This window comes from Andrena cerasifolii, chromosome 10 (genome assembly GCF_050908995.1).
Source record: "Andrena cerasifolii isolate SP2316 chromosome 10, iyAndCera1_principal, whole genome shotgun sequence".
NCBI lineage: Eukaryota > Metazoa > Arthropoda > Insecta > Hymenoptera > Andrenidae > Andrena > Andrena cerasifolii.
In genome coordinates, this window is record NC_135127.1 from 2,246,005 (window position 1) to 2,257,614 (window position 11,610).

The window sequence follows — 11,610 nt, forward strand, 5'->3', positions numbered from 1 at the left end:
CAATTCCTTGTCAATAAGTAATAAAAAATGAGTGAACAAAGATGTACAAACGACGAACGATCGATTCCATATGAAATTATTGGTGAACAATGAAAAAAATCAAATGAGGGGCTCGATGATGATGTACAAACGATGCACAAACGATTCCATAAAAGAGAAACTGGTATATTTTCCAATGAGGGGCCAACTTTTGTGGAGGTTGTGTATAACCCGCCACGAAATAATCTCATCAGCGCCATCTGTTATAAAATTCTTACAACTATATCGCGCCCAGCGCCCCCTGGTGGATCGTACCCCCAACTAAACTTTGCCAACAGAATTTTATCGGGAGTGGACACCCCTGGTCTTGATATACTAACCATAAGTAACCACCATTTTGATATAGTATGGACATCTGTTGTATCAGTAATAACAACTTCTTATTTACATATAAATATGTTCTACGAAATATTGCGTTACATTTCCATGACTCCAACTTAGGCCAATACTGTCGACGGATAGAGTTTACTTCAGGGATTTGTTCGTTCCTACGTGGTGGCTGTATGTACTTGCATAAGGCGCGTACACACATAAACAGCATCCATAGTGTCATGTATGCATATAGTAACGGGAAACAGAGTAGAGGACGCTGTACGAGCTCAAGATCAAGAACAACTGGACAGCAGTGTTTTGAAGTAATTGACAGGTATACAAATAGTGGATACAAAGGTGCAGATATACCGTGTTATTTAATGATAATATAAAGTTAACAGTGAAAGTAGTGATTTTGTGTTGTAAAGTAACAATAAGTGTGGTGGATTCTAATTTCTCTGGTGAGAAATGTCAGATTATTTCGATGAAATGGGATGGACACCGTTAGGAGACGGTGAGGCTCCAAACCATTTGATACAAATGGCAAGACTTCTACGAGATTTTGGTATGTGGGATTTGTTGGGTCAAACCACGAGGCTACCACCTCCTGCTTCAAAATCTGCGATTGAAAATTTAAAAGAAATTGAAATCAGATCCTCGGACTCGAAGCAATGTCCTGTGTGTCTAAAAGACTTTGATGTTGGAATATCTGCAAAATGCATGCCTTGTAATCATGTTTTTCATAAAGAATGTATAATACCGTGGTTAGAAAAGGTATCAATTCTTACTAGTCATCACTATTACATTCGCAATGGAAGCGTATAGCTCGCTTGATAAAGAAGATTTCTCATTTACTTTCAGACAAACTCGTGTCCACTATGCAGACATCAGTTACCGACAGATGATGAAGACTACGAAATGTACAGGAAAGAAAAGCAACGTGCAGTGGAAAGAAAAAAAGATCTAGAAGTTTTACACAATTCGATGTTTATGTAGAAAAATATATATTTATATGGAAATACGAACTATTTTATTTTTAAATATTGGACCTTTACCGATATTAACCTATGAAAATTATTGAAATAATCTTTCTTACTGTTTAATTCTTAGATATTTGTTTGACTCAAGTAGATGTGAATACATATATGAAAAATTGAATACTAAAATATATATAATATATTGCAGTGTTTCCCAACTTTTATGCTTCACATACCCCCTGGAAATGTGTATATAACTGGAGTACCCCTTGTATAGATAGATAAAACTATAGTTATAGTATAACAATGGTAATAAAATAATACAGTACATTAAATTTTGTATTCATAAATTACATACATTGATAAACACGAAGAGTGATATAAACAATTAAGTATTCGCCCAGAACACACAGGGGTGGCACTGTTTTACAGTATACTAGCGATATCTGAGCTCGCAGGGCGTACCACATGTTAGGAAACACTGCTATATTGTATTTGCATAATGCCAATGAACATAAATTTTCGGCAAAAGTTTCAATAGCCACAAAACCATTAATATTTCTAATTTTTATATAATTCTCGAAATTGTGAATATATTAGTATAAATGAAACAAAATAAAATATTTCAAGGTTTAAACCAGCTATATAGAACATGTTTTATACATGAAATGTTAACTGAAAATTAAATTTATATGTATTACAAATATTATTAGTATAATAGTGTATCTATAAAAAAATAACAATACTTTTTACTTATGTCTTCCTAATTCGCTAATGTTGAAACACACACCTGCAGAAAATACACTTGAATAGCAATAATTATTTTTCTCAATTTCTTTTAGTAAATGTGTGCATATGTGTACACAAATATGGATTTGAAAAATTGTAGGTAGCTACATTATTGTGAAATATTGTTTTATGGTTCTGTACCACCCTTACATTTTTATATCCTCTTTTAAAAATTAGAAATTGAATTGAATACTTCTTAACATTACATTAACAATTTACAAAGTATCTTGTAAATCATTTCATTACATTTCCGTTAAGACTTACATCAGTTTCATAACAATAAAAAATATGAAACAAGTAAAAAATAAACAGAGTCTTATTTTATTGACATCTATATTTAATAACTTTTTTACTGTACAATATTTTACACAAAGCATGTTTATACATTCTTTACAGGAACATCTTTTTATTGATAATAAAAATGGGGAAAATATATGCACACGGAAGCATAATTATTCAGGATATACCGCCCGACACTATTTTTTGCCGAATAATTATGTATACATTAATTGAAAAATAAATGCTCAAGGAAAGGCATATGTAATTTTCTTAAAAATGATGTAATAAGTAAATGAAACAGTAAAGAATTTGAATACACGAAACTTACATACAATTTTAGGAAACTTATAACGAGATCTAATTTATTGCGTCACATTTGTTGACGATTCTTAAATTTGAACTCAATACACCATCTTCTTCTAACTATGTAATAAATTAATAACTGATAATTTAAAACTGTGTCATCTATGTATCAGATGATACACTATTTACTTATTTATTTTTTTATATTTATTTTCCCCTGGAAAATGTGTGATTATTTCGTCCTAGTTCTTTTAGCGGCCGCTAAGCAGATTGGCGCTGAAGGAGAAAATACATATAAGGCTGACTTTTTGCGCGTCATACCACTAAAATCGCTACTACACAATCTTATTAACACACGTACATGGCGTACCACGGCGCGGCGCCTCTCGCGCCGACTAAAGGAACTACAAAGAAATCATCCCAAAAAGCCGCTCGGGTAAAGGTGTTAATACTGCTAATTGTAAGTTATATAAGTCGGAAGACTTGTCTATTATACCGCGTGTTTAACTTTTCTCGTGACTGTTCGGTAAAAAATAATGTCGAGCAGTATAGAATACAGAAGATGATTCTTCATGTTAAAATAAATATAAGATACAAGAGTCTGTGTATGAAAACCATGTTTAAAATTGATCATTTCTGGAATAAAAACATTAGAGATGAGAGGTTATTTAATCAAAGCTAAATGCGGACATAGGCGTCCGTAGATTTTTTCCGGGGGAGGGGGGGGGGCAACTTCGAGAAATAGGGATGGTAAACAAAACCCACTGCCCATATAGCACACCTCCTTGCAGGGACGTTGCAGTGCAGTATTGCACAAAAGCGGACATAGGAAGATTCCTGCAACGCCTTAGTAATATTACCTGCAACGTTGCAATGTTGCACCGCAACAGTGAAGCGGCGTCCTGGCAATGGTCCGGTGTTGTATGGATGAACTTATTTTGTAGCCCCAATTTAATTAAATATTTCAAACTAAAATTTAAAAGTATTCACTATTTTAGGATAAACTTAATAAAGATTACTTTTTAAAAATAAGCAATTTTTTTCCAAATCAGTGGTGTGGCTGCCCCCTGCCCCCCCCCTTGCGGACGTCCATTAATGCGGATAAACACATATAGGTACTTCGTACATTTTAAGATATGAGGCATTGAGAAAAGTGATTAATAATGTAAGAGTTGATATGTAGTAGCAGTTACACCACGCTATTAAATAATTTCACCCTTATGCAGTGGACGAAATCGTGTTATTTAAGTAGAATGTTGCTGTGTTACTGATAATGAGATAATTTGTTTTGGACTTGCATTGATCCAGTGTAACTAAATAACAATTTAGATTTATGATGCGTAATTCATATCCAAGTATTAAGACGATAAATTTGATTGGCTGTGGCATTTTCGAAGAAATTGAACACTTATTTTGGAACATGCATGGAGTCGAAAAAATTACAGTTCTAGGTTAGAACCGTAACCGCGCCGATATAGTCAGAATTTCGGTTCCTTAGGAGAGGTACTTAGAACATCGGTTTTTCATAACTGTTTGAAGAACCGAAACCGATGTCATAACTGTTTTCAATCCCTGATGATTTGCACAGAATAAAATCTAGTATTTATACTACATAGAAGGAGTTCGTGTAGCGATAAATAAAAAGGCTCTCGTTTATTAATAGGAAATAATGTTTATTATACAGTGTACATATTTATTAACTTCATTTATTTTATTTCTGTTATAAATTTTATATTAATAATTGTGTTATGCTTTGCCGAGCGACGAATGCCTTGATCAGTGTGCGCTTAATCTATAACAATCTCCGTAAAAAGTATAGAAACTTCTGCTTCATATTTTGTTTGTTTCTTTTCCATTCTTCCCCCCTGTCAATACCCTCTTTTCGTTGACCTTTCGCACCCCCGTCCCCTTCCCATTACATTGATCACCGTGAATTATACCACCAAAGAGTATCGCCAAAATATGTTACGCTGAAAACGGCATAATCGTTCGGCATATACAAATAATATGACTGTCAAAGTTAAAGTAATTGGCGGTTTATTCATTTCTTTTATATAACGTCATTTCGTCCGAAATGGCGCGTCGCCGTTATCGCGCCATTGTGGCCGCGTCATTTTCAATATCTCCTCCCCTCGAAATACTTCACCCTAGGATTATTTAGTATCTGTTATTAATTATTTTTATAATATGCATAATAATATAAATGATGTCGTTAATATACCTATAATGATTACCGTTTCTTTAATGATAAACTATCTGAATGGTACATTTCCTCTGCTAATGGCCATGTCCATTGTAGCTAATTGTAAAGTCTGTATGCGAGCCCCGAATGGGATAAGGTACGTCGTACAGAGAACTTTTCGGCTCGGCGTATTTGTTTTTCTTCGATAACATGATTAGAAATCAATAAAATAAACCAAGAGTAAAAAAATAACTATTCGTCGAATATGGGAACACGTCTGTGGCGGGAAAATACGAACATCGAGGAACCTTCCTTCGTTCACCGATTCGTGGAGACTGTTGCAAAGTTTATTGTTATTTTTCTACGTCATCCTTTGTTACTTCTTGCCGTCTCAATCGATTTTGAAGGGATGCAACGTCAGCAACTTCATCATCCGAAAGAAAAGATAAGGGTGTGCTTTCCGCGATACTACGGTAACCATGAAAAATGTTGATGCTTTCAGTTTTGCATGTCAACAAATTACAAGATAAAAGGAACTTTTATCACCGACATGCAAAACTATCTCGCATGATCCTTGACGAAATGTAGGTTCTCTCGAAGTACGGTAAAAAAAATTTCTCTCTCTCTCTGTCTCTCTCTCTCAATCTCTCGCTCTTTCGCTCTGTCTCACTCGCTCCCTTTCTCTCCCTCTCTTTCTCGCTCTCTGGCTCTCTACTCTGACTTCACTCACACGTCACCGTGTTCTAATCTTGACATATGTATAAATGTACGACGTGAATTCATATGAACCGGTTTGTGTAGGTATGTGTGTGTGTGTGCGTGTTGGGGGGTGGGGGGGGGGTGTAATTTCGTACTTTTTTCTCGCTTGCATGAATGTATCTAGCTTTCTAACATAAGTGTTAAGTATAATTATTTTTATTTTATATAATGTATTAGTTTTTTTGTTATAATAATAATAATAATAATCATCATTCCATAATAATCATAATCGGTAACCATAATAATAGTAATAATAATAATATTAACCATCGTCGTGTTCATAGTCGCGATGATGCCGTTAAGTCGTTATATCGATATACATTACATATTTATATTACACGTTCCTTATGAAAATAATAATCCAAACTGGCGTGTCTTGCGTTCGTGCTGTTTTCCAAGCTCCCCCTTAACTCTCCGCGGCTCACCCCTATTTATTAATGTCTCTCCTCTCCCTTCCCCTCGTCCCAGTATTCTCGCCCTCTGCTTTGTTTCGCTCATAGACTTCTATAATATAACAATTTTTATCCCTAGTAGAAATGGTTGAGTCCTTCGCAACCTGGAACGAATTTTGTGACCGGACGCGTTAACGATTAACCAATCGCATAGCGATCTGATATAACTCTACTTCACAACGGTTTTACATCCTGCCGTGAAATCATTAACATCCGCAACACGACTATTACCGTTCTTCGCATGCGCTTAAAAATTTTACCAGCAGCTTACTACGGCCACGGAGATCATTTTTTTTTCTCTTAAAACCGCTTTATTTACAAATTTCACGATGATCATTCGTATCACCTTCCGCCCCTGCCATTTTATACGGGTTTTAAATTTATCTTCGTACTTCCACTGCCAAGAACTGGTAATAACGAAACATATATCGTTTAAAGGTACAATATTTCATCAACGTCGCCGTGTGCTTTTCTCGTCTACGAAGCCTCAGTAAGCCGCATCAACCCTCTCGTTCAATTTTCCTCCTTTCAATGTACATACATACATTATCGAAATAGTTTTATAACCGCGTGTGCCTCCGTAAAATTGATTGCGTTGATATGCTAAAACTCTTCCTCCCGCTTACCATATTACCGATACAAATTACTTCTTATCTATACTGTCCCCGCTTCCCGTTTTCACCTAGTCGGGCCTCTTTGGCTTTTCACGGCTGCCTCTCTCTTCATTTCATTCACACGTGCATCCACTTGCATACAATTGCTCCTTCCTTCACCGTGTGCCATTGCAAGTTACTTGCAATCCTTTTTTTCTTCTCAATACAGTAACCACTTGTGTTAAGCATAATTAGTAATATCAATAATAGCGATAATACGATAATAATAATAACGGTATTAGTGGTAATCAATAATTAATAATGACGGTACAATAATGCCTCGCTACTAAACAGTCGCCAGTTTCCTCATTTCCGGGAAATCTTTGGAACGAGCCATCCTTCGCCTACGCGCACATTTTCTTTTCATCCCCTCTGTTTGCAACAGCACTTGCAATCCAACGGCTAGACATTCCCAACGAAAATGACGCTACACGCGATATTTTACAGTGTACTTTTTATTATACGTAATCACAATAATTTTGGAATCCTGCGAATCAATCGCACATTGCATATAATAAAAATAGTCCGAGTAAAGTTGCGCTCGCATTCACTTTCATTTTCACCGGGAAAGCCTCGCCGATCTACCATGCAGATTTAAATTGCATGGCGATGACACGCGAAACATTTCAGTTTTTATTAGTAGCCGACTCATCTAGCACCCAGGCCTTGTCGTTCTCGACTGCTGGTCGCAGTTAGGCCAAGGGTTCCACGGTTTTATTCTGTCTCACTCATCCTGGATGTATGTACCTATCCGGTTCACCCTCTCCTTATTGACTGACACAGGCGCGGGACGATGCGAGACAATTAACTGTGAAATCTCGTTCGAGGATCATCGCCGGCACCCGGTTCACGATGGAGTAGCAAGGCATTGCTGTATTTATAATAGTATTCGCAATAATAGTTTTTACCGTGCGACCAATTCATGAATGTAACTTTATATTATATCGTTAGCAAGGATTAATACTGTTGTACTTACAATAATTAGCTTGCATAACGTTCGTTTCCCCATCGTTTTACAATACTTGGAAAAGTTTGCTCGACCAGCCTTCCACATGCTGCATCATCGATCGCATTCCTCAGTTTTGCATTCGATTCTTTCATATCATACAATGCTTTCGTCTCGTCACGTTTGAACGTAGAATCGGCACAGACTCGCTTGCTGCTTCAGAGTTCGATGCGCGATCATCCGATTAACGAATCCTTGAATGAAAACTCTCGATCGAAGTCTGAATCTCCTTCGCGCGTTTACCAATGAGACATTCTAATAGCTACGGCTGCGTCCAACGGTTCGGTTAAGAAGCATCGCCTGACTCGTAACAAAAGATGCTCGCGCTTGCGCCAGCGTAACTAAATAGTTCAGACATAAGAACGCATGATCTGAAAACGAATCAGCGAAATTAGTGGTTGATTTTGAAGAAGTCGCGACTTAGTGAACCGCCTGTAGAAACATCGCATCGGTCTGCTGCCGCGAGATTTCTACACCGAGAGTCGCGGCATCGAGGGCGAGACTCGTCGTCAAGGGGAAAAAGGGGGAGGGCGTCCCAAAGTCATCCCATACGCGCAACGAACGTTTTATTATTTCCATGCACTATATAGTTAGCGCTTCGCTATGTAGGACATTACGTGTGCACCGGCATGTGTGCACACACTCTGTGCCGTGTTGCAAATTTATATACAAATCCTTTCGGGCCCGTACAGACGTCGACGAGTTTTCGGAATCGCGAAGCGTCGTCCCTGAATCATCAGGCTTCTCTTCTCGACCGCTCCCGCATTCGCGGGAAGGAAATTTTATATCCGACTTCCGGCGATCCCGAAGACCTCGAGGTCCGCGATTCGGCCGAGGAAAAACTTGCATTGTATATCTGTGTTTGATTATACTACGCAACGTTTTCGGGCCCCGAACGCGAAATAACGGCCAGGGCCGCCGATTATAAAATTTTATTGTATACCACCCCGAAATCAACAATAAAACTGATTTCACCTTACGGTCTGTATAATGAGTATATCCCTTCTCTGAAGGCAGGAGAATGTTTCATTCGCGGACGTGCACGCGCCTGGATTGTGTGACGTGTGTGTATGCGTGTACGTGTGCGTGTATAAATGTATGTATATGTGTTCGATTTACTTTATCGAGGTATACGCGTGTACATGTACATAATCGTGTCTCTAACGTATTCGTCTGTTCGCTCCTGTGTTTCATGTCTTTTTCTTTTTGTTAACGTGTAGGTCTGCTCGCCTTCGCACCTCTCGCGCCAACCCTTAATTCGTTCCCTATATTTAATATGTAAAAATATACAGGTTAGATTATAGTCGTAAGTACAGTTAAAAAATTCTACATTCTTAGCCGCGAGCACGGGATGCAGTCAAGTTGTTCTCGGAGCGTTAAAAGCAAGCCTTTATCCCGAGAACGCGAGTGAAACGTCTCACGCTCGACATCGTCGATTGAATATCTTCTCGGCAAATCAGAATCTTCTAGCAATTCTATGCCCTATCCGACAAATTCTTTCCTCGCAACGAAAGGAAGGTGTAAGAAGCTTGTAAGCCGCTGGAATCATCGTGTTTCTCGCTTCCTTGCCGTTTATGTGTTCGGGAAATGATGAACGAATAATAGGTACTTCTGTCGTCTGAATAAGTTTTACGTTTCTATTCGAAATCTCTTAGCTTCTCGATAAATTGGAATTCCATCAGATCAGTCGAGTTAACGGCGTTTCGGCATTAGTTAGGTTAGATTCGTTTGCGGTGTACCTATGGCTGCTCATACTCCGATCACTGCTACGTCTCATGTATTCGCTACTTCGATTAGAAAAAGAATAACATCCGATGCGCATCATCTTTGGTACATTTTTAATATTAATAATGTTCGACAACAGTTTCGGATAAACATTCTAAAGGATCTTGACTAGAAGCTACCAGAGGTTCTTCTCTTATGCGCCACGGCCTGCTAGCTAGATGCGCAGATCTCGCCGTCTCTGTCTGCACTGTTATCGAGATCTCAGCGGGCGAGTTGTATAAATCAGTCTCAAAATAAGTTGCACGTCTTTATGGTGTAGAACAGGGGTGTCGAACTAGCGGCTCCCGAGCCGCAGTGGCTCCCTCTCCTCTTCGCCTGCTCCGCAGAGCCGTAGGAGAACGGCCCCCTCCACACCTACTTCGCTCTGATGAATTTCCCCTCCGGGAGCCGCACTCTCTCCCTGCCGGGTCTCGTGCAGCGCCTGGAGAAAAATAAGTGGGGGAACCGGCTGACCGGGGGCCCGTACTCGCGCGGCTCTCGGAGTGGGGATGTTCGACACTCCTGGTGTAGAAAACTCCTTTACATTTTATTCAACGAACGACAGCTGCCCGAGATACGCGTCTACACATTCTGCACGCATCATTTCGTTCGTAAGCCTGCCACGATTCTCTGAGGAAGAAGCTAGTAAAATTGATCTATAATAATCATTATAAACACTGCTGCGCGCTTTGATCGCGTTAAATCTTTACAGTCGTTAAAAAACTATCAGGCGAACGTATAACGAAATTCCACATTTTTCTGGACGGTACGATCTGGGCGTGACTAATTCCATTCCAACTTCACGCAGTTGCGAACTCTTCTTTATTTCGCTCGTATTCCTTGCAACTGTCGTTAGTTCGGAAAAAACAGCAAGCAATTGTTTGCAACGTCGTTTAAAATATTCCAGCCCCTTGTTCAATGTCCTATCTCCGAAGCGATCGGGCTTTTAATTCGCAGTGCTACTTGTTTCGCAAACAGAATTCCAAGTGTTTCTCGCTTGAGCAGAAAATCACTATCCAACCTCTTTTACAACAAACCTTTCGACTCTTTCCGTTTCGTCGAGCTGGAATTAAAAATACGATGGCAATGCCGCGTTTTTACATGTAACATAGAGAAACGATCGGCGATTATACGACACAGTGTTAAACAAACAGAATCAAAACATTGTTCTTTATAAGCGAGTAATGCTACGAGAAACAATCCGTCCAGAATGTTTCATTAACATGCTGCGTTCGACAATCAAGTTTGTTAAAATAGTAGAACACAGTGTCGTAGTGTTAATCAGAATATTTTTTCACCAATAAATGTTCAGGTGGATTGTATATCGAGGGTGAAGTTTGCAATTCTTTCAAGAGTTCCTCTTTTGAAGCATTAAATCTCAAGATACTGGTCTTCTAAATTTTTATCCAGTTTATACAGGCTGTTTCACTACAGGTGGCAATCATTTTAGGGGTGGTTCTAGAGTCCAAAATAATTTTTTAAAATTGCGGTTCGTTTCCGAGAAAATTGACTTTGAATTCTAGCCAAATAGAAAACGAAGCGCGACATTAAAAATTTGTATTCTTTAGTTTCGTCCTATTTCGGTTTGCAGAATCACTCTTTAACTCGGCGCGAGGCGCTACTGGGTAAAATTTACCACAGAGGCGCCATTTGCGAAAATATGAAGACTGCTTGAGTTTTTGTTACAATTTTTTAAAGAACTTTAATAAAGATTTTAAGATATTTCGTAAATTTTGCTTGATTCTTAAAACACTGTACTTTAACATAAAAATTAGAAAGTTAAAAAAAAATATTCTGAAACCGTGGTTTTTTACGTTTCAATTTTGGGTATTTTTCACCCTGTAGCGACAACCTGTGTTACAATATGGGGCGCGCCTTCCGCCGGGTTAAAAGGCTCACCACTTGTAGTGAAACACCCTGTATATAATCTACACAAATATTTGACCAAACGAATGAAAATATTTGTTTAGAGTACAAACATGAAGAGTACGAAATCGCTGAAACATTTCGTGTCTTTGAAATCGCAAACTCCTACGTTAACATTGAAAGAAAAATCCGCGCTGAATTTTCATCAATAATGAAAAGCCACAGCTGA

The 11,610-nt window shown here is 38.4% G+C and overlaps 1 protein-coding gene across 1 annotated transcript; it reads left to right on the top strand.

The window, feature by feature from the left end:
* The first annotated feature begins 365 nt into the window (after nt 1-365).
* Nucleotides 366-1,376, top strand: LOC143373827 (E3 ubiquitin-protein ligase RNF181-like). Its single transcript, XM_076821419.1, has 2 exons — nt 366-1,125; nt 1,213-1,376. Exons 1-2 carry the CDS (start codon nt 820-822, stop codon nt 1,345-1,347), a joined length of 441 nt encoding a protein of 146 aa, XP_076677534.1. The 5' UTR covers nt 366-819; the 3' UTR covers nt 1,348-1,376.
* Nucleotides 1,377-11,610: the final 10,234 nt, after the last annotated feature.